The sequence below is a fragment of the Hyperoodon ampullatus genome (genome assembly GCF_949752795.1).
Source record: "Hyperoodon ampullatus genome assembly, chromosome: 5".
NCBI classification, from domain to species: Eukaryota; Metazoa; Chordata; class Mammalia; order Artiodactyla; family Ziphiidae; genus Hyperoodon; species Hyperoodon ampullatus.
In genome coordinates this window covers 97,490,214-97,513,272 of record NC_136918.1, presented here as the reverse complement: position 1 = coordinate 97,513,272, position 23,059 = coordinate 97,490,214, and the positions used below count along the sequence as shown (strand labels likewise).

The following is a 23,059-nucleotide window of genomic DNA, read 5'->3' as shown; positions in this document are numbered from 1 at the left end:
CAAAATAAATAAATAAATTAATTAATTAATTAAATTTAAAAAAGTAGTGTTGAGCAGGCACACTGACTGACTGCTATTGACTAGATTATTTTACAACTCTAAAAATTAACTTACAGAAAAGTAATTGCAAATGCAAATGAAATGTGAAAGATTAAGAAGCCTTTTCTATCAGGGTAGGAAAGATAATTCCAAAACTTACAGTTCATTTCTCTATAGGGTATTAACCAATCTATTAGCAAATTCATTTTGAGCAAATTCATTCCTCTGGTTGAAAGACAATATATACAATTCTTTTCTTCAGAATTCTATTAGAAGCAGTTTTAACATCTTACTGGTTTCCTAAATTAATCATATAAAACCTTGTACTATAGTATTTGCATGAAAGTTAGGTTTTTTTTTTTGTGGTACGTGGGCCTCTCACTGCTGTGGCCTCTCCCGCCGCAAGGCACAGGCTCCGGACGCACAGGCTCAGTGGCCATGGCTCACGGGCCCAGCCACTCCGCGGCACGTGGGATCCTCCCGGACTGGGGCACGAACCCATGTCCCCTGCATCGGCAGGCAGACTCTCAACCACTGCGCCACCAGGGAAGCCCCAAAAGTTAGGTTTTTAACATTTAAAAAGTTATGCTTTGGCATAGGGCTTAGGAAAGTTTTTCTGTAAAGAGCAAGATAAGCAAATATTTTAGGTTTTGTGGGTCATTAGTTTATGTAGCAACTATTCAGTTCTGCCCTTTAAGTGCAAAAGCAGCCACAGACAATACGTAAATACATGGGTGTGGCTGTCTCCCAATAAAACTTTATTTACAAAAGCAGGCAGTGGGCCAGATTTGGCCTACAAGCTATAGTCTGCCGACTTCTTTTTTTAAAAAAGTCAGTAAACCTCTGGTAAAAAAAATTCAGAAATGAGAGAGAAGGCACAAGGAATGAAAGAGACAAATCTACAGTCACTGGAGGCATTTAGAAGAGAATATTAAAAATTTTGTGCTGGAATTCCTTGGCAGTCCAGTGGTTAGGACTCTGCGCTTTCACTGCCGAGGGTCCAGGTTCAGTCCGTGGTCGGGGAACTAAGATCCCGCAGGCCGCGTGGCACCGACCAAAAAAAAAAAAAAAAAATTGTGCCAAGAAACTTGAAAATTTAGATGAAATAGACATATTATGGCAAAACTTTCTATAAATTACTCAAGATGAAATAGAAAACCTACAGAATAATTCCCTAACCATTAAACTTGTCGAATTAGTAGCTAAAAATCTTCCCCCAAAAGTCCAGTCAATTTTAGCCATCATTCTACCAAATATTCAAGAAACAAATAATTTTAATCTCATAGTAACTACTTCAGTGCATGTAAAAAATTGGAGGGAATACACAATCTATAAGACTAAACCAACTCTGATATCAAAACATGACAGAAACAGTGTGAAAAAGGAAAATTACTCATGAATACACTTGGAAACAGTCTAACAATATTAGCATTCTAAACCAAACACAGCAGTTTGTACAAAAGATGATATATTATGACTAAACTGGATTTATCTCAGGAATGAAAATTGAGTTAACATTAGTAAACTAATGTAATTTCCCACATTAACAGAATGAAAAAAATAAAGATGGTCTCAACGGATACAGAAAAAGTACGTGGTAAGTCCACACCTATTTCAGAGGGAATTTCCTTAATGTTAAAGGGGGTAAAGGGTTATCTATTTAAAACATTCACCAAATAATATACTTCATGGTTAAAAAAGAAAAAATGTCTTTCTTTACCATGGGAATAAGTGAACCCTCTATCACTACCTCTATTTAACTGCTGGGGTTTTTTTTGAAGTCCTAAACAGCACTGTAAAGTGAGAAGAAAAAAGTTCAAAATATAAGGACTGGAAAGGTAGGGGAAAAAAACATTACTATTAGCAGGTAATGTAACAATATACTGAATATTTGTTTTATATGGAAAATTTCAAAGAGTATAGATAAATGTCTGAATGACTCGTAGTCATTTAGACATTTATCTATAGATTCTTTGTTGATTCTATATACAGTACTACTATATACAGTACTCTATATACAGTACTACTTTGTTGATTCTATATATAGTACTACTGTATATAGAATCAACAGTTACCAAAAATAAATCAGAAATAATATAATTTTAAGAAAAAAATTATAATAGTATCAAAAAGTATAAACTACCTTAGAATAATCTAACAAAAGATGTGTGAGACTTCTATGGAAAAACCTCTAAAACTTTATTAATTCGATGTAATCCCTAACAAAATACATTTTTCTTCTTTTTGTGGAAGCAGACAAGCTGCTTTAATAGTTTATATGGAACAGCAAAGAGTTATGAATAACTAAGACCCACCTGAATAATTAAGGTGGGAGACTTTCATTACTATAAAGCTAAGGTCATTAAGACCAAGCAATAATAGGGTGGGAAGAGACAACCAATAGACTGGAAAAAAGCCTATAATCAGTACCAAACATGTGAAAATGTGTTTTTTAAGAGAATTTGCATGGCCGATGGGTAGGAAGAGAAGGGAGTTTTCACTAAATGGTTCTGAAACAAAATGGGAAAAAATGAAATCAAACACCTATCTCACACCATCAAAAAAAAAAATTCCAAATAGATTAAAAGTTAAATATGAAAGAAAAACTATAAGGCAGTATATGAAAATATCTTTACGACTGAGTAGGGAACAATTTGTTTTTAAAGCATAAACAACATAAAGGAAAACACTGATGAATTCAACAACCATTCAAGTAGGTAATTAGAAAACAGATGTACATTTTATCATTTTTTTATACATTACACATATTTTACAATTAGTCTATCTACTAAATATTTAAACATCAAACAAAACTTTTAACAATGTCTACTTCACCTGCTATTGGTTTACACCATATTTGCTGAATATATAAAAATAAGCATATGGAATGAAGAATAAATGAGATATTTTGTTGGAACAATAGAATGCTGTGCTGCAATTATTTTGGGGCAGACATTTCATTTGCTATTATAAGCTGCTGAGAAACTGGAAAAGAGCAACACACTCTTCTTTCTGTTTCAGATGCATAAAAGATGCATGAAAGATAAGGAAAAAATTCCAAAGCTAACACATCAAGACTACACTTGTGATAGATTTTATTATTCAGATGGCCCAGAATAAGATGTATTTTCTCCTCTGAGTCACCCAAGTAAATATCACGAATCTAGAATGTAATGCAACTCTATGCTCTGTAAAAGTTTTTGTTCACCACTGTATCCCCATACCCCGGGCCAGTTCCTTGCACACAATGGATGCTTGAGAAATATTTTTTAGTAGTTAAACATATAGCTACTGTTAAGGAAAAATATATGAATTTGTCTTTCCAGAGAAGGTGAGTTTTAACAGTATAAGGTAGAAAAGGATCAGTGGTTAACTAGGTAAGTATTTATATATCTGGATAAAGTCATTTTTTTGTTTAAGAAAGGGGAAATGACATTTCACACAGTGGTGTCAGTAATTCAAGAGTTATAGCAAATTAATATTATGAGGAAATGTATAAATAAGGTTACCTATTTTAATGCTTCCTAAATTTTCATTTGTTGACTCCTAAGCCAATACATAAATTCTAGTGAGGCCAAAAGAAAGTAAAATTATTCATTTACAATAATAACAACAACAGCAGCAGCCCCAATGAAACCAAAAAACCACACCTGGAATTCTGATTATTCTATATTGACAATTTGATTATTGAATTTAATGAATGACGATTATTAATCTTAAAAAATGAAAAACAACAGACCTACGGAAGTGCTCTACAATTTCATGCTGCACAACATAAGGTTCAGGCAGTCAATTTTAAAGTAATATATTTACTTAGTGTAAGAACACTGGTGCAGTTATGGATTTCTCTCAAACTGTTTTTAACACTGTAAATCCCAGAAATTCTACTACTGCTACAATCGTCTCCCCTAACGGGTAGTGATAGGAAATGACAGCCTTTTCATAACTCTATCTTGGAAACCCTACTAAAAGGAAGGACCTTACAGTTCAGCTTAGTCTGTTTCTGCAAGTGGGCTTCTCCCACTTGAGCATAAAACCTGAGTTTGTAAGATATACACACCCCTCTTCCAGTATATACTTATTAACAAAAACAAGAATATCAGAAAATTCTTACCAGAAAGATCCACCACTGCCTCATGACTGGAAACAGCTCCTTTCTCAATAAAAAGATCTCGAAAATATTCGCTATTAGCTGACAGAACAGATTTATGAGCTTTGTACTCTTCTCCTTCAATTAACAAAGTAACATCACAGAACTGGTTAGAGAGTCTCTGTTCGTTCAGCTGTTTTAAGACAGCCTGACAATGTTTTGGAGAAGAACGTTTCACCACTCCTTTGGTGTCAACCTATCAAAATAAGTTTGAGACCAAGAGTTGCATTACATATTATCTGTATTTTTACCCTTAACAGAATTTAAAACAAGACACATTATTCCCTTGTAAAAGATTCCACTAATATGAATAACCTGATATTCTTTATTACCTATGTATTTAAATAAAAAGATACGTTGTTCTATCTTCTGCTATGTTCATTCTACTTGACCCAATGAAAATCTGCATCTCACTTCTTGCTGCCTCCTCTTATTAGTCAGAAATTTATTTGATGATATAAGAAACTAATGCAGGCAAAAAGCAAAGACCTAGTCAGCTTAATTTTACCTTGCTGCATGACCCAGAGACTGCTTCCAGAAATGTATTCTGTCTACCTGTACCAATATACTACTAAAAAGAAGAGAGGGGGCTTCCCTGGTGGCGCGGTGGTTGAGAGTCTGCCTGCCGATGCAGGGGACACGGGTTCGTGTCCCAGTCCGGGAGGATCCCACATGCCACGGAGCGGCTAGGCCCATGAGCCATGGCCGCTGAGCCTGCGCGTCCGGAGCCTGTGCTCCGCAACGGGAGAGGCCGCGACAGTGAGAGGCCCACGTACCACAAAAAAAAAAAAAAAAAAAAAAAAGAAGAAGAGAGGAGGAGTAATTAACAACAAATCAACAAGTTACATTCTGATGAGAAGAAACAACAAGAATACTTATAATTAAGGAAGAGGCAGTATTAGCAAACTTTTAGGGCATATAACAACATGACAGTGACAGTGCCAAAAGGGAAGCAGTTTTAGTGGTTTAAGAAAAAATTCAGTTAAGACTATAAATACTAACACACTAGTTACAAATGTTAAGCTGAATGGAAGGTTCCACTTACAAATACAAGTTCATGTTTGGATACTGGCTTCTTTTTTGCAGGCTTGGAAGCTGAAGTTGGAGGCGAAGTAAAGTTGCTCAGGTCATCCTCTGATTCATTACTTTCTTCTCCAGATTCAAGGTCTAGTCCCAATTCTTCCAACATTTCTGAAGTATCTGATATAGGACGGGATCGATCTAGTTTCTCCTGGCATTTGCTACACTGTTTAATGTAATCTTTGACTTGCTTTAATATACCTACAATGAAACAAAAATTAACTAGTTAAATTTAATACTGCTCTCATGTGAAAACCGAAGATTATACTGTTCATTATTTAATCTGTGTATACTAATGTATACTCAAGTGCATGTATACAGACACACACATGCCCATAAAGTATGTAGAGTGAATTATTTAGAATTTAAGATACATTTTTTCAAAGATATGTTATAATGACAATTTGTCTCCACACCGAGGTAGACTGTTTTGTTGTTCACTCTTATTCATTTACTCACTGTACGATTACGTAGCACCATCCATCTCCATGTGAGTTTCAACTCACTCATGCAATAGGAACTATATGAAATTGCCAATATGTAACTGTTTTTGACCTTCATAAACAGTAATATAATAATGTGGTTCACGTTAATAACTCTCCACCCTACTAACATCAGGCTTCACCATGCAATTAGATTTGGTCAATGGAATATGAATGAATATGATGGATGCCATGTGTCACTAGAAGCTTTAAGAAGCAATGTTTCCCGTCGGTTCCCTGACTTATGTCCCCTCTGTCAAAGAGCAGCATGTTCCAGATGGATACTGTCTTTTACCCTGAAATGTAGATGAAAAAAACAGGTGGAGCCAATCTGCAACCTGAAAAGGACCACAACCAAAGCTTGTAATGAGTGTAAAATATACCTCTTGTCTTTGAAAGCTGTGAGCTTTTAGAGTTTTATTAAATAACAGTATACACAATCTATCAAAAGTTGATTATACACAAGCCACTCATAAAACCCTATTTTGAATTTCAACTTTCAACTCAACATGTTGGGATGGGGTAGGAAGCAGGGAGGAACACTTTACACACACTCCCCCCTCTCCATCATACTTGTAAGGGAGGACCAATTAATTCCCATTCTACAGACAAGGAGATTGAAGCCCTAAGAGGTAACCTGTCCAAAGTCACATCTAGTAAACTGCATAAGTGGGCCTCCAGAAGTCATGTGACTTTCAGGATACTATGCTACTTACCCAGGAACACATTTATCCATCCCTGTGACAGAAACTTCTTCCCCGACAATCCCCAAGTAAAATGCAAATGAAAACGCTGTTAATTAGCTAAAATCATACAGAGGTATATAGAAAATTCCTGAAAAGCTTCAAGATGATAAATTATACCAAGTTACTTGCACTTCAAGCTTCAGATAGTATTTAAGCAGTATTTATCAAATTGTATTATATCCCATACTTACTAAAAGAAGTACACACTGGACTAATAAATTTGGAAAATTATATTCTCGGAACTTCCCTGGTGGTGCAGTGGTTAAGAATCTGCCTGCCAATGCAGGGGACATGGGTTCAAGCCCTGGTCTGGGAAGATCCCACATGCCGCGGAGCAACTAAGCCTGTGAGCCACAACTACTGAGCCCGCGTGCCGCAACTACTGAAGCCCATGTGCCTAGAGCCCTTGCTCCGCAACAAGAGAAGCCACTGCAATGAGAAGCCCACGCACTGCAACGAAGAGTAGCCCCCGCTTGCTGCAACTAGAGAAAGCCAGCGCACAGCAATGAAGACCCAACGCAGCCAAAAATAAAAATAAAATAAATAAATTTATAGAAAAAGATATTAATGTATGACAGTCGATCAACTGTCTGAAAAAATCATCCTATCATATTTTAGAAGTCCTTTAACTCTAGTGTTAGTGTTTTGATGGGATCCATCTTAAATCTAGCTTTACAGATTCAGGAACCTGACCTCTTTAGCTTGCCCAGAGCTGATTAAGCTGAAAGAATCTGACTCAAATTAATCACTGAAAAGACATAAATGTATAAACATAGTTAACTTACTATTTTAAGAGTGGGTAATTACCACAAGGGGTAGAAATTACTTTATGCAGGAAAATTTGAATCCACTGACTAGTTTTGTGACCATGTCCAAGTCACCTAACCTCTCTGTGCCAAAATGGGGATAACAGCACTTACCTTCACAGCGTGTTATAACGATAAAATGTTAATATTTATAAATCACTTTGAACAGTGTCTGAGACAAGGTAACTACTACATAAGCATTAAATGATGCTCAATGGTCAACTTCCATAAAAACGTCCACGTAGGGGACTGCCCTGGTGGCGCAGTGGTTAAGAATCCACCTGCCAATGCAGGGGACACAGGTTCAAGGGCCTGGTCCAGGAAGATCCCACATGCTGTGGAGCAACTAAACCCATGTGCTACAACTACTGAGCCCACGTGCCACAACTACTGAAGCCTGCACGCCTAGAGCCTGTGCTCCGCAACAAGAGAGGCTACCACAATGAGAAGCCTGCGCACTGCAACCAAAAGAAGCCCCTGCGCGCCGCAACTAGAGAAAGCGCACACGCAGCAATGAAGACCCAATGCAGCCCCGCCCCCCCCAAAAAAAGTCCACATAAAATACCAAATTAGCATTAGGAGGTTCTTTACTGAGCATAGACTTAGTGGGTAAACAACCTCTGATAAAACAACTTGAGGAACAGATTCTCACTCTAGAGCAGCAGTTTCCCAACCTCAGCAGTGTCGACATTTTGAGCCAGATGATTCTTGTTGTGGGGCAGGGAGGGGTGGGTAGGCTGTCCTGTCCTGTGCACTGTGGAATGTTTAGGAGCATTCCTGACCTTTACCTAACCAGATGTCAAGAGCAGCCCCTCAAACACCACCACCAGTTATGACAACCAATATTGTCTCCAGACATAGTCAGATGTTCCCTGGGAGGCAAAACTGTCCAGGGTTGAGAACCCCTACTCTAGAGATCTGCCAAATTGAACAATTTGCTCCTGTTAGCTGTTCAAGAAACTCCCTCCCTCCCTATCAGTGATGAGGCCCAGAGAATAGTGGCTCCTATTTCTATTTCTCCATGCATATTAGTCATTCAGATTTTTTTGTTTGTTTTGTTTTTTTCTTCAAAGAGGTTACAAAGTGGTCAGTTATAGCTGTATTAACATAGACCCAGTTCTTGCTGGGTTTTCAGAAATTACATCCTCCTCTTCTAGATTAGATAACGGCAGCATCAATTTATCCCCATAAAACAAATCAGTTCTTAGAGTAGGAAGCTCTGCAGGTAGCTAATTTAACCTACTACATAATTTTCCTAGTTTAATCGTTTTTCCTACTAATTTAATTTTCTCTTCACATTTTGCATTAATTGTAGATCCCCATAAGTCAGCATTTGACTGAGGCAGGGGAGAGAGTCATTTATTTTGAAACTCCAGCATATAACTACAATACAGGATAAAATAAGGGGTTGAGAGGGTGAGACTATTAACATTTTACGTTCTGAAATAAATTTGCTATATGTCAACTTTAGGCACGGAGCCAGTTTTTCACTGTGCTCAAACAAGTTGCTACAAACTTGCTTTATTACCAGGGTATAATGGCAGTGCTTATGATGGCAACATTCTAGAAAAAGCAGCATAAATAATAAATCCCAGTAAACTATCCCTGACTTTGGAATCATTTTTTTCTTGGCATCTACACTGATTAGATCTTATTAGTTCCCAGATAAACATCTACAGGGTTTTGGAGTATGTTTATTATAAAAAGGGTCCATTTGTAGTGTATGACACATTAAAAACTGATAGTTAAAAATGTTTTATCAGCTATCAGTTCCAGGTCCAAGAATGTTTATTTTTCTGTCTATGCAGCATTGTTAATTTTTTTTTTCTCTTCCTTTTGGCAGTCCCGAGCAGCATGCGGCATCTTGGTTCCCCAACCAGGGATCGAACCCATGCCCCTTGTTGTGGAAGCGTGGAGTCTTAACCACTGAACCACCAGGGAAGTCCCCAGTGTTGATAATTTTAATAGGCCTATAACAAACAAGTAAAACGAGCAAAGTGTTAGTGTAATAAACATCAAAATGAATAGCTAATAATCGAGGGCAAACTTCTCTGATGCTTACTGACTATGAATTCTCATTTTAAATGAAAAAATATTAAAATAATAAAAATAATGATATAAAATAGTATCATAAACCCATTACATATTAACAAAAATAGCATTTATACGAAAAATACTACTTACCAAAACATAAAAAAATTAGTGAGAAAAGTGCGCTACTTTACATTTTTGCAAGTCTTTTTAATGTGTGGTTTAACAAAAGACAGATTATCATATATGCATTCAATCTATTGCCATATTATCACATGTCATGTAGTCTCTGGAAAACTCCATTGTATACTTGTGATACAATAAGTGAAAAGGCAAATAATGCCTTAGTATTATTATGAATATAATTTTGACTTCGGGGATCCTCTGAAAGGATCTCACGGCCTCCCTGTTCAGGGGTTTAGTACCAAACTTAGAGAACAGCTGTTCTGGACATTTAAGGACTTCAAAAGTCTACTTATCCACAAATGTATCTCTCATTAAAAAAAATAAACATCAACACAGTCTCAGGTTTTTTTTTGTTTTTGTCTTTTAAGACACTGCACACTAAAACAAAAATCAAACAAACAAAATACTGGATTAGATATCACTCACAGATAATCAATTTAGGGAAAGAAAATTCTGAACACTAAGCCCATTTAGCACCATATAATAGTGGTTAAGAAAAGTTTGAAATCCCAAAGGTCAGCTCCTGGTGCTTTTAGTTTTCCCATCTGTAAAACAGAGACATAAATGTTGCCATCTTACAAGGTTGGATGAGGATTAAATACTATGTAAAATTAAGTGCTCAGCACTACGCCTGCATGTAAAAGCTTGATTCGTATTATATTTAGCTATAATTATCGTTTTAACATGTCATAAAATATTAAACCTGAGACATTTGTTCAACAAAACTATGTCTGACCAAATCAATCCTAACAAAATGCAGCAACTACTCCGTATTTACCCTTCAGTCATGTCGCTATAGGAATTTAAGTCAGATATCGGTTTAAAATATAAAATAAGGAAAAGCTTTTAAGAAGAATATAGAGGGCTTCCCTGGTGGCGCAATGGTTGAGAGTCCGCCTGCTGATGCAGGGGACACGGGTTCGTGTCCCGGTCCGGGAAGATCCCACATGCCGCGGAGCGGCTGGACCCGTGAGCCATGGCCGCTGAGCCTGCGCGTCTGGAGCTTGTGCTCCGCAACGGGAGAGGCCACAACAGTGAGAGGCCCGCGTACCAAAAAAAAAAAAAAAAAAGAAGAATATAGAGAGCTGGACTGTTTTTGAAAACACGAAAGAATTATTTAAGAAGCAAAAAGACCTATCCAGAAAAGTTCATATTCAGTAGTCTAACTTCCTTACTCACAGATTAAGTTCCATAAATTAATTTCTGCAGAACCATACGGAATCGTTCCTGACGAAACCTCTTCTATAGGCCTGCAAACTTTTACTAATTATAACCGAACGGTTTGAATATTCATCAACTTTTTGGAGAGTGAGGACGGTATTAAAAAAAAAAAAAAAAAAACACCCGAAGGACCTTTCTCTCCTTCCCTAACCTGGTTCCCAAGGAGTCAAACTTTAGAGCCACACTCCCAGACCATAACAATCCCAGAAACCGCATCTTTTCTGGGCATACATAGTGCCTCACAGTGTCCAAATCGCTCTTCACTACAGCAAACGGAAGAATATTAAAATACCCAGAATTGAGAGTACCTGCTATTAAAATTCTTGTCCTAAAAACTAGCCTCAAATGACTGTTTCCACACAGTCACTCGAAATCATTTCTGCACACAACTGTATGATTTCTTATTCACGCCGCAGTAGCACAAAGAGGAACCCCGGCAAGCGGATCAGCACAAGCTCAAACCCGCTGGCCAACACCCTAGCGGAACGCACTGCAGAAAGCGGCCGGGCTCTGGGCGGACCGCGCCGCTCCCAAACCATCCGCACAAACAGGATTTTAAAACGCACCACACACAGCACCTGCAAAGGCCGCCCAAAAACGTCCGCGAAGGGAAGAAGCCACCGCCTCCCGCGCCGCCGAAGGAGGCGGGCCCAGCGCACCCCGCGCGTCCCGGCCCCTCCCCGCGGCTGGGCCGGGCCCCGGGGAAGCCCCCTTCGCCCCACCCCGGGCCAGGGCCCGCCCCCAGCTTCCCCGGCCTCCTTCCTGTGGGAAGTGCGGCTCCTTTCGCGTCCCCCACCCTCTCGGCTCCGCCTGGCAGCTGCTCCGCCGCCGGGCACGGGCTAGGCTGGGCCCGCGAGCGGCGACCGGGAGGAGGGTGCCGGACCCTCACACTCGCGGGTGCCCAGAGGGGCCCGCCTCCGGCTGCGGGCCTTTTCTGGGAGCAAGCCGTCCGCCCTCCCCCTTACCGCGGGTGAGGTCTTACCTCGCCACCAGTACGTCTTGGACAAGTCGTGCCAGGTCTGATGCTGGGTGTGGTGAGTGCCGCCCGGGCCCAGGTGCGCAGCCTCGATAAGCCCCCGGCGCCGCTCGGGCTGCAGCACCACCTCCAGCTCGGCGAAGGTCTTGCGGTGCCGCTGCCGCCGCTGGTAATACAGCGTTCCGTCGCGCACCACGTAGCAGGCGGCCGCCTTGCGGATTTTACGCTTGACATTACCCTCGGTGCCCGGCGCGTACGGCTCGCACTCGTTCGTCAGGTAGCGCAGGATGGCCTGGTAGCTTTCCTCGCTTGACATCGCTGACGGCGGCTCCCCGAGGGCGCCTGTCAGTGGCAAGGGAGGAAGACAGCGCACTAGTTTCGGGCGGATGCAACAGCAGTAGCGGCACTGTAGGGAGGCCTGGCTGTGTCTGTGGTGAGTGCTCTTCGAGGGCGCCCGCACCGCGGAGGGAGAACGGACGAGTTGGTAACCAAGAGGAACTGCACTTCTCCAGCGCGCGGGATCCGCTGGCGACTGACAAAATGGCTGCTGCACCACCGGAAGTGACGCAAATCAAGGGCAGTGGGTGAGGGGGCTAAGCCCTGATTGGAGCGCAATGGCTTTCTGGCTTGATCTAGCCGACCAAGTGACGTTAGGACTGCGGACGGACATTTTGGAAGCGGGTAGGCCCTTCCTGGGAAATCGAAGTGGTTTTGAGCAGACATCTTAAGTCCTGGCAGTTTCCCTTTTTGTTTTTCCCTTCTTTCCCAGGATCTGAGCACGTGTAGGAGGCGGTGGTGGGCAGTTGTTAATCCCGTCGGAGATACCCCAAGGTGTAAAGGAGTCTTTTTGACCCGGCCTACGTTTTGAGACACCCAACATAAAAGCGCCAGATTTTGAGGCCCCTAGTATAATATTAGCCACTGGATGTAAGACCAAAGAAAGCCCTTCCACATGGAAATGTAGCTTCCAGTTAAGTGTTATAAAATCTAAATCCCTCCGTGATAGGAGTTAATGTAATTTTTAAGCAACTGCTGGTTCCTAACTACCCATGGAATAGTCATTTTTCTGGAATGATCAGGTTATGTATTGACGATTTTTTACCTATGAAGGTAGTCATGTTAGCAAGGAGTGAGGAAGAGCAGCTAGCAGTGTTTTCTTACAGCTTTATTTGCATATATTTTTACATAAACTTAGGGGAAAAAAAATTCTCCATTTTACACCCAACATATACTGAATGCACAAAAGGCCGAGGCGGCTCAGACTGCGCGGTGCTTTATTGGAGCCTGAAAACTCTGGGCCAACCCTCTCCTCTCCCAGCCTAGAGTCTGCAGTCACCGAGTGAGGTAGTGACCCTTTGGAGATAGGTGAGGACAGATGGTGAAAACAGTGGGCTCAAAAAGCAGGATGCGGGACTTCCCTAGTGGTGCAGTGGTTAAGAATCCGTACTTCCAATGCAGGGGATCCGGGTTCTATCCCTGGCCAGGGAACTAGATCCCACATGCAAACTAAGAGTTTGCATGCCACAACAGAGGAGCCCACGAACCGCAACTAAGACCCAGCGCAACCTAAATAAATGAGATAATTAAAACAACAAAAAAAAGCGGGATGCACTCAGTCCCTCAGCACTTGGGGGTGGGGATTGCAGGAATTTCCAAACGGCCCGGTTGTTTGAGGCAGTTGAAAATCCTAGTTGTAGGTACATGAGCTCCCAGGCCCGGAGGAAAGATAGAACTACCAGGCCTTAGGGCCACTCACTCCACAGACTACAGCTGGGTGAAGGAGGAATTAGAAGATGGAGACACACCCCTGCTCCTAAGGGGTGGGGCACCCAGAATGGATTTACAAATCCACCCTCCAAGGGATGTATATGTGCTGGGCCAGCACCACCAGTTTTGCTGTGAAATAGACTTCCTTTAAAACTAAATTTAATGTGGGAATTTCCTGGCGGTCCAGTGGTAAGAATCCGGTTTGCAACGCAGGGGATGCGGATTCGATCCCTGGTCAGGCAACTAAGCCTGCGTGCCACAACTACTGAGCTTGCCCACCTCAGCTAGAGCCTGCCTGCCCAAACTAGAGTCCGTGCACCACAACTAGATTAGAGAAAACCCACCACCACAACTAAGAGCCCACGTGCTGCAACAAAAGATCCCCATGTGCCACAACTAAGACCTGATGCAGCCAAAAAATAAAAATTAAACTTTTAAAGAAAACTAACACCAAAAAAACCCCTCAATTTAATGTAAGTAGATTAAGATTTTAAGTAAACAAGTTGTGGACATGGCTGAGGGAAGCTAAATTAATCAAAATCCCTACACATCCAAATCAGTTTCTATCAAAACACCCCGTGAAAGCACTGAGAAGCCTACTAAAACTTAGGATTCTCTTCTGTGCCTTTGGGCCAATACAGAGAAATGTTTTACTAAAATGTTTTACACGTGGTCCAGCGGTCTTCCTGAGAAAAGCTAAACTCGCTGTCCTGTGAGAACAAGTATTTAGTGTTTATACTGTCCTGAGCTGCAAGCTGTTCAGGACTCAAAGGTAATCAGAACGGGCAGTTCCATTTTAAGGTATTTAGATGAAAAAAAGCAGTGCCTTTAAGGGGACATTTTATTGTGTTCAAAAGTAAGAACATGTAGCTCTGCATTCATGTTGGGTATTTTGACTGGCTTTTAAGCTTTCTCTGTTCACAGCTGCATGACCTTTTTCTTCATATATTTTTTAAAAATTACAATAAAAAGGGTTTTTTCCAAACAAAATCTTACTAAGCAAAAGCCAGCCAACCAGCTTACCTTGTATATTTACTTTACACATCTTTTCAGTTTTCAAGTCCTCCGAAGAGACTGTTTTATCCCCAACACCTAGACCAATGCCTGAATTTAACAAACACCAGAAATAATCATTAATTCCATCACCCTGGATAGAATGGAGGTGAGGGGCAGTGTTGATGTATTTTACCTTCACATACTATTCCTATGTATTAAAAGCATGTTTCTCAAGAGGATGTACCTTGTTCATCGTTTCCTTGCAACTTAGCACAGTGTGGTACGTAAGATGATCTACTTTTTGAAGAAGTGCAAGCCTATTTTTAAAATTATTTATGTATTTATTTATGGCTGTGTTGGGTCTTCATTTCTGTGCGAGGGCTTTCTCTAGTTAGCAAGTGCACGGCCATCGCGGTGCACGGGCCTCTCACTATCGCGGCCTCTCTTGTTGCGGAGCACAGGCTCCAGACGCGCAGGCTCAGTAATTGTGGCTCACAGGCCCAGTTGCTCCACGGCATGTGGAATCTTCCCAGACCGGGGCTCAAAGCCGTGTCCCCTGCATTGGCAGGCAGATTCTCAACCACTGCACCACCAGGGAAGCCCCGCAAGCCTATTCTTAACAACAATTACAATTACTACTCTCTTTACCACATTTATGTAAAAGAAATTGTACTCTTCATTTAAGCTTGTTTTCTGGAAGCAAGAGCAGATTATACAGGTGATAGTTCTAAGTAGTTTTAACTCAGCTATAAGCTAATGGTTAAAAGGTGAGATACTAGTGAACCAAAAGGCATCCCCAATATGAAATAAATGTGTCTATTATGGAGAAGGGTAATTTAACAAGAAAATAACTCATTAAGAAGGCTTACTTTCTGCAGACAGAAAAATGCATCTTTTAGCAATCAACCTGGCTAAAATCTATGCAACATCCTAGTACTTGTAGCTATGTAACAAAAATTTTAGACAATGCAGTCTGTACCGTGCCCTTATAGCCTCAGCTGAGCAAAGCTTGCATTTAACCGTACAGATCTTATTTACATGATCTTGCTTAACATCTCTCCAAGAGGCTTACATTAGGAGGCACTATTCCCAAGAAATGAACTCTTTAAAAAATACCTAGCTCTTGGACTTCCCTGGTGGCGCAGTGGTTAAGAATCCGCCTGCCAATGCAGGGGACACAGGTTCGATCCCTGGTCCAGGAAGATCTCACATGCCACGGAGCAACTAAGCCCGTGAGCCACAACTACTGAGCCCACACGCCACAACTACTGAAGCCCGCGTGCCTAGAGCCCATGCTCCACAACTTAAGAGTAGCCCCTGCTCACTGCAACTAGAGAAAGCCCACACACAGCAACGAAGACTCAATGCAGCCATAAATAAATAAATAATTTATTAAAACAAAAAAACCCACCTTGCTCCTAAATTCCTAACTGTGTCGTTTAGCTATTACTGTGTAGGCTGAACATGCCCAATTTAGGAGTAAAAATTCCACCACAATCTAGTTATAGTCAGATCTTTATTTAAAAATCCAAGCTGCCAACTTAGCGTTTTCCACCAACACGGGGAGCAGAAACTTTCACAGGCTTCACAATCTTTTGCTTAGGTGCTGCCTTTGTGGGAGCCTGTAAAAAGACAACATGTTATGTGGCATTATTCCATGTAGGGTTTTGTTTTGTTTTTTTCCCCCCAATCACTGCTCTCTTATGCCCAGATTCTGTTTGTATCCTAGATTGCCTTCCTAATTATCTGTGTTCCTAATATTATAAAGTCCACCTTTATATGAAATATAAATGAAAGACAAAGATATCAGATTGAAGGAGTTAAGAGACACAACTAGATGCAGTGTGGGATCCTGAACTGTATCCTAAGAACAGAAAAAGGACCAATGCTAATATTTTGGTTTTGAAATTTTTACTATGGTTATTGAAATTAACATTGATAAAAGCTGGGTAAATTCTGTACAATTATAGAAAATTTTACTGAAAATCTAGAATTATTTCAAAATAAACTTAAAACACCTTTATTTTCCCCCTTTCCATTTCTATATAGCACTAACATATGCATTTGGCTTTAGCAAAGGGACCTCTCTGGAGACCGGAATCACTCACTCAGAAATCAATTATGGACATCATTTCCATTAGAGCCTTGCACTAAATTCCTTAAAAAACTGAAACTTTCATTTACCACAATTTGAAATAAAAATAAATCTTTCTATTGCTTTAAATGAGAAATCCAAGACAATCCCACAATTACCTTTGCAGCAGCCATTGCTGTCTTTTTAGATGCTTGCTTAGCCTTTTTTGCTTCCTTGGCAGCCCTGTGGGGTTAAAAATAACTTAAGCAAAGCACTTTACTCCTTAAGGGTATAGCTTATTAACAAGAGGCTAGTGTTTGGGAAAAGTAGAATTAACATATTCCTTCCCCACCTGCAATTATTTGTATGATAAATCCGAAGGATTTATTAACAAATGTCATTAACCACCAAGTCAGCTTAACATTTCTTAGAAATTGTACAGTATCTTTATAATTGCATATAGAATTTCAACAAATCATTTAGACTATAGTATAAACTTCTGTATTATTAAACATGAGTATTTACAATTTGACAATTCCTATACAGATGCAAGTAACACAACACAAAATAACATGAGATTTAAGACTTCTGTGCCTATAAACCCAAACATAACCTAAAATCCATTCCAATAGCTGAAATGCTCATAATGAAAGCTTCCTCACCTGATAGCTTGTTCTCGTTGAGCCTTCCTAACTTCAGGTTTCTGATTCCTCTTGGCCATTATATCAGCAAGAGATGCACCAGTTATGGCCCTCTGGAATTTGACTGCACGGCGGGTTCTTTTCTTTTGAATTTCTTCCTACAGAACAAAAAGATGGGGACCACACTTAGCAACCTTGCTTCATGAATGTCGGGAAGAAATATATCACATGTCAGAAGGGGGCAAATGAGCTCTCTCAGGCCTTTTTTCTATAAGGGCACTAATCCCATTCATGAGGGCTCTGCCCTCATGGCTGTATCACCTCCCAAAGGTCCCACCTCCTAACCATCACCTTGGAGGCTCAGTTTCAACATATGAATTTTGGGGGGAACACAATTCAGATCACAGAAATATTCAACCAAGGAGTTCCCTGGTGGCCTAGTCGTTATGACTCTGGGCTTTCACTGCCAGGTTCAATCCCTGGTTGGGGAACTGAGATTCCACATGCTGAACAGTGCAGCAAAAAAATCAACCAAAAATAATCCATGCAATTATTTGAAATGAAATATACATACAAATATATATTTTTAAAGTATCTATATATAAAATGCTGCAATACACAGATAAGTTTTCCAATTATGGATTGGTTAAACCATCTATTACAAATCCTGGCCATTATTTACTACTTTATTTAGAAAGACAGAAAGTTAAACTCTAAGGAAGTTAACTGAATAGTACTTTAAAAGTGATCTTAACAAGACTTTATGATAAAGAATGTGCTTTTGGAAAAAAATTATCAAACCTCAACTCTATTTTGTTTTTACTCCAAGTACTGACACTGGGAGAAATAGTCAAGTTCGAAGATGATTTAAGACAGGAAAGCCACCAAATGTTAGGGAGTGTCTGGGAATCAAGACACTACAATTCAAACATCTGCTGCAGATTCTATACTGGAACCTATGCTACAGTGCTTGTGAGAAAAAAGATCTTGTGTGCATCTCTAAGTCCAAGAAAAAATAAAATGAACTATTTATTAAAGCAGGGATATGCAAAATATCTTAAAATTTTTAAACAGGACATATGGAAAAAAGAGGGCACATTTGTGGTTAACCAAAATGCTCGTTTTACCAATACTTCAAACTTTGTACAGAGGTGAAATTTTATTGTAGAAAATGCCAGTATTTACCTGTTTATATTTTTCTTACCTCAAATCCATTTAAAAAATATTTTTCTTATTGTGGTAAAATATATATAACATTAAGTTGACCATTTTAAAGCATTTTTAAGTGTGTAATTCAGTGGCATTAAGCATGTTTGCAATATTGTGCAAACACCAACTTCCATCTCCAGAACTTTCTTCATAATTCAAAACGAACTCTGCACCCATTAAATAGCTCCCTATTCCACCTTCCCCCCTAGTCCTGCCTGGTAACCTCTACTTTGTCTTTATGAATTTGTCCACAACTAGGTACCTCATAAAAGTGGAATCATACAATATTTGTCTTCTTGTGTCTGGCTTACTTCACTTAGCATAATGTCAAGCTTGTCAGCTTTTTAAGGCTGAATAATATTTCACTGTATGTATTTATCACATTTTGTTATCCATTCATCCACTCATAGGACATTTGGTTGTTTCCACCTTTTGGCTATTGTGAATAACAGCACTATGAACATCAGTGTACAAGTAATCTGTTTAAGTCCCCGCTTACAATTCTTTTGCGTATATAGACTTATAAATCGAATTGTTAGATCATATGACGGTAATTCTCTTTAACTTTTTGAGAAACTGCCAAACCACTTTCCACAGTGCCTGCACCATCTTCATTCAGCAATGCACAGGGTTCCAATTTCTCCACATCCCCACCAACATTTGTAATTCCTCCCACCCCCACCCCCGTTTGGATAATGGCCACCCTACTGGGTATGTCACATCCCCCTATTTAGAACTTTTCCTTCCTCTGAACTCCCATAATACCTAGCCATGTCTTTCACCCAGGAGGTGCTCATACTCACTAAATATTCACAAGCCTCCTGAATACTAATTCTCTTGCCATGGCACTCAAACCTCTTCTCAAAAATCTCTTTCAACAACCTAAAAGACCACTTCAAAAAACACAACCAGTTTTAAGAACTAATATGCTGGAAGACTCCACAATATGATACCTACATTGGGAATAATTCTATAAGCATTATAACCAATACCACGGTTCCACAGAGCTATTTAGTTGCCACCCACTTGAACATCTTAAACACTTTCATGGTGCGCTATAACCCAAGTAGGCTTAATGTAATTTATCTAACTCTGGAAGGGGGATGCTTTCAAATTTCAACTCGATATTTTTACTGTGAGCCTAAGATGTATAAGGAGGCACTCTTTATATCAATCATTTTCACTTCACTGTTTGATGCTTTACAGTTAGGAGTACTTTCACATACTGTCTCATTTTAATTTTAAAAAACAGTAAATGATGCTCAGAGTTTCAACATGAAAGTGCATTTCACTTACCGACTGTCCCTTTTTGTGCTTTCTTCTGTAGAGGACAGTCCAGTTGATCTGCCGAGGATTCCTCTTGGAAAGGAATGCCGACTCACATTTTGCATTAAGAAATTGGAAAACCTGTCGTGACAAGTTCAAAGTAGGAGTCTTGAGCTTGAAATTATTAGTAAATTAATATTCTAATTCTATCCTCTCATTTTACAAAACTGAGGCCCATACAGACCAAAAGGCTTGTATCACAGAACTGGCAGGAAACTGTCTCTGCGTTTCGCCCTGTCTTTTCTCGAGAAGACAAACCTAAGTTCATAACGCAGAGGAGAGCTGGGTGTCAAATTCTGGAAGGCATCTAACTCCTGTCCCTCCCGAGATTCCAAGAGGACCTGGTGCCCATAAAATAGCCAAATACCCCGGTGGCCCAGTGCCCTTACACTGGAACATTAATGTTACACAAGCTCCTAACTTCCGACCTGATTCACATTCGATCAAAGCTCAAGACTGATTCACTTAGAGGCTTCTGATCCTAACAACCATTGCACACAGGGTCCCCGGAACAAGCTTTTCAGGGACCAAGAGTGATGTCGTGAATGATCCCGCCTAGACTGAATGAGACCGGTCTTTCCTAAGAAGCACAAGATGCGTTTAGCCCACGCAGCCTTTCACCTTCCCGTCGGTCCTGGCGTAGCGCCTCCCGTGTCCTGGGTAGATCTTGTACCCGCTGAAACTGCATAGCTCGACCCTGTAACGAAAAGCGAAAGCCCATTAGGTGGGGTGGGGGATATCTTCGGAAAGGAGAAGCCATGCCTGGGATGCCGGAGAGGCCCTCTGCCCGAAGATGCAAGAGGATTGGGATGTAGGGTTCCTGCTTACTTCATTGCTGCTAGCGCCGGCGAGAAGAAAAGATGGCGGAAAGAAGGGAAGGATTATGGGAAGAGCCCTTATAAGGTCGTGGGAAAGCAATCTCCTCCCACAATTCTCTTCCCTAACCCGGGCGTTCGGTGATGACGTTACCTCGCCGGGGCGACGCGTCTAGAGTTCCCCGGCAGCCGGCTCCCTCTGGAGTAACTGCACTAGAGGCCGTTAAGGCTCTACAGGCGGGGAGGGAGGGACAGGCAGGCAGTTGCTTTCTGAGTCATTCTGTCGTCTCTCCTAGAGCTACGTCCTACTGCAGGGAACGTGAGGTAAAGAGAAGAGGCTCCTCTCTCCCCTCCCTCTTATAGTTTAGTGATGTATAGATGAATACCCCTTAGGTAAAACCTAAAATCATATTTTGCCTTCTGTGCTGGCCCATTTCCTTAACTAACAAAATTAAATTGTAATAGTTTCCACATTTGCAAAAAAAATAAGGACATCTGAACTGTCTCTGAGGCAGTGCAAATGGAATTGTGCTTGATGGCGTTTTGCATTAACTATAATTAACGTTTGTTGAGTGCTCTCTTTCTGTGTGCCAGGACTCGTGCTAAAGCATTTGCATACATTAATTCATTCAGTTTACAAAATCTCTATTAAGCAAGCGCCGAAGCATTGCAAAATGACTGCCGGTGACGGAGGAGCTCGATTGCCAGGCTGCTGGCTGCTACCTAGTGGCGGGGGTGTGGGGGTAGCGGCCGGTGGTTGCTCAGGAAACGGTAAAGCCCTTCCCTGGAAAAGGCAGCCCTGCCCGGGCCCACCGGGAAGGCCGATGCTTGGATCGCTTGACCCCTTCTGTAATGCTCGGTACTTCAGGAAATGATGGGGAGTGGCCAAAGAGAATCCTTGAATTGTGTGCGAGGCTGGAGTACTTGACTAGGAAACAAATCTAATGATCGATTTATGCTGTTGTTGGAGCCCACTGGCAGGCTGCTCCAAAGTATGCCTCAATGGCATAGTGGATATTTTGCATTCAGTTTACTTAAGAACCGGTAGGTGCAAGAGGGATACTTTGACCCTCCTCTGTGTCCCCTTGAAAGCAGGAAATAAATCTCTCATACTCTCTCGCTGTACTGTACCAGAAGATAGGAAGATATCATTATTACCAGAGATAGGGAATTCAGGGCACAGAAGCTTGTATAAACAAACTTGGATACTTCCTTACTAATTTACTACCCAAAGCCCAAACTTTGCTTAAATTCCTTACTAATTATTGTTCCTTTGTATAAAAAATATAAAAGCTGTCTGCTTTTGCAACTTCGTACTTAGGACTTATTTCTATGAGACCTCTGTGCACATGAATTAAATTAGTTTAATTTTCTTTTTCTACTGTTCATCTGTTGTGTGTTGATTTTATTATTAGTCCAGCCACAAGAACTCAAAATGGGTAGAGTAGGAAACTTCCCTCTTCTGGACACTCTCTATATAAGCAACTCACCCTAAAAAGTTCTGCAAGTAGGTGGTTGAAGAGATTTGAAAAGTCCAACAAGGTGGCTGACTGATATTAAGAAAGCTGCACGTATGTTGGAAACAGTCTCAAGAATGAATGAACAGAGATCTGAATGGAATTGAAAAACCAAAGAAGCAAAGGGAAGGAATTTGACAGCCTGACCGACTCTGACCAGCTGTTGAGAGTGTCTGGTCTACTTAGAAGACTTTGTCTAAATAGACTACAGGCAGATGGATACCTCAGCTTCCATGGTTTTTGAACTTGACTCTGACATCCATCTAACTTTCTTTGTTTTAAATTACTGGTGATAAAATAGTTTGATCACTTAAAAAACAAATCTGGAATAGTCCTGGCTTCTACAAGCTCCACAAGGCACAGCTGGATGTGAGTAGAGGGTGGAGCCAAAATCTACCTGCAGGAATTTGGATCTGTTTACTTCACAGAACCCTAGAATTTATAGTCCCTTCCCAAGCATTTTAGGAAGATTTTGTTCTGTCGGTCCTCGAAATTATTTTTGGTCTGACTAGCTCCATGGAGGAAAAGAAGGAAACTCGGTCTTATGGATTTTAGCTCTTTTACTCTTTCCTGGAGCTGGCATTTCAGGGTTCTTTATAACACTCTGTATGTATCACACCTTACATTGTGTTCAAACACTCTTATAATATGAAGAAATTACACAGAAACCCCTAAAAGCATTTTATATAGTCTCATAAAGCACAGTTTCCAACACCATCCATAAATTTTTGCAGACTTTATCCTTTCTCTTTCAGAGGCAAAAGACACAGCTTCACTCCAAAATTGGTGCTTTTCTGGGCCTCTATATACTTCCTGAGAACAGAGCATTCTCTTCACTGTTTCTTCACCTTTTATACATAGTCTCCTGCTGTATTTAATTCATGATTTTTAGAATCTATCATTTGAGTTCCCAGTAGGCTGGTCAATTCCAAGACTCTCAGGCATTGGCCTCAGGGAGGGCTTTGAAAGGAATGCCTAGTGACTACATTAGAAAATA

The 23,059-nt window shown here is 40.6% G+C and overlaps 2 protein-coding genes across 2 annotated transcripts in view; both read right to left on the bottom strand.

The window, feature by feature from the left end:
• Positions 1–12,048, bottom strand: part of ZBTB11 (zinc finger and BTB domain containing 11) — a gene marked incomplete at its 3' end in the record, with an annotated part of 28,312 nt that extends 16,264 nt beyond the window's left edge. The window contains exons 1-3 of the mRNA XM_079705398.1: positions 11,724–12,048; positions 5,235–5,470; positions 4,154–4,385 (exon numbers count right to left, since the gene is read on the bottom strand). Coding sequence (XP_079561524.1) covers positions 4,154–4,385; positions 5,235–5,470; positions 11,724–12,033 — 778 coding nt within the window. The 5' untranslated portion in view covers positions 12,034–12,048. The remainder of the gene's footprint in view (positions 1–4,153; positions 4,386–5,234; positions 5,471–11,723) is intronic.
• A 3,929-nt stretch (positions 12,049–15,977) lies between these two features.
• On the bottom strand, positions 15,978–20,589 carry RPL24 (ribosomal protein L24). The gene is made up of 6 exons (XM_079705484.1): positions 20,559–20,589; positions 20,352–20,427; positions 19,701–19,811; positions 17,217–17,353; positions 16,734–16,797; positions 15,978–16,102 (listed from the first exon to the last, which is right to left on the bottom strand). The coding sequence occupies exons 1-6, from the start codon at positions 20,561–20,563 to the stop codon at positions 16,022–16,024; spliced, it is 474 nt and encodes a 157-aa protein (XP_079561610.1). The 5' UTR covers positions 20,564–20,589; the 3' UTR covers positions 15,978–16,021.
• Between the last annotated feature and the right edge of the window lie 2,470 nt (positions 20,590–23,059).

Excerpts from the sequence above, each read along its gene's own strand:
- RPL24 (XM_079705484.1), bottom strand. Across the intron at positions 17,354-19,700 it reads AGCACAAAAAGGGACAGTCG|GAAGAAATTCAAAAGAAAAG; the intron begins GTAAGTGAAATG and ends TTTGTTCTGTAG. Across the intron at positions 16,103-16,733 it reads CAGCAATGGCTGCTGCAAAG|GCTCCCACAAAGGCAGCACC; the intron begins GTAATTGTGGGA and ends GTCTTTTTACAG.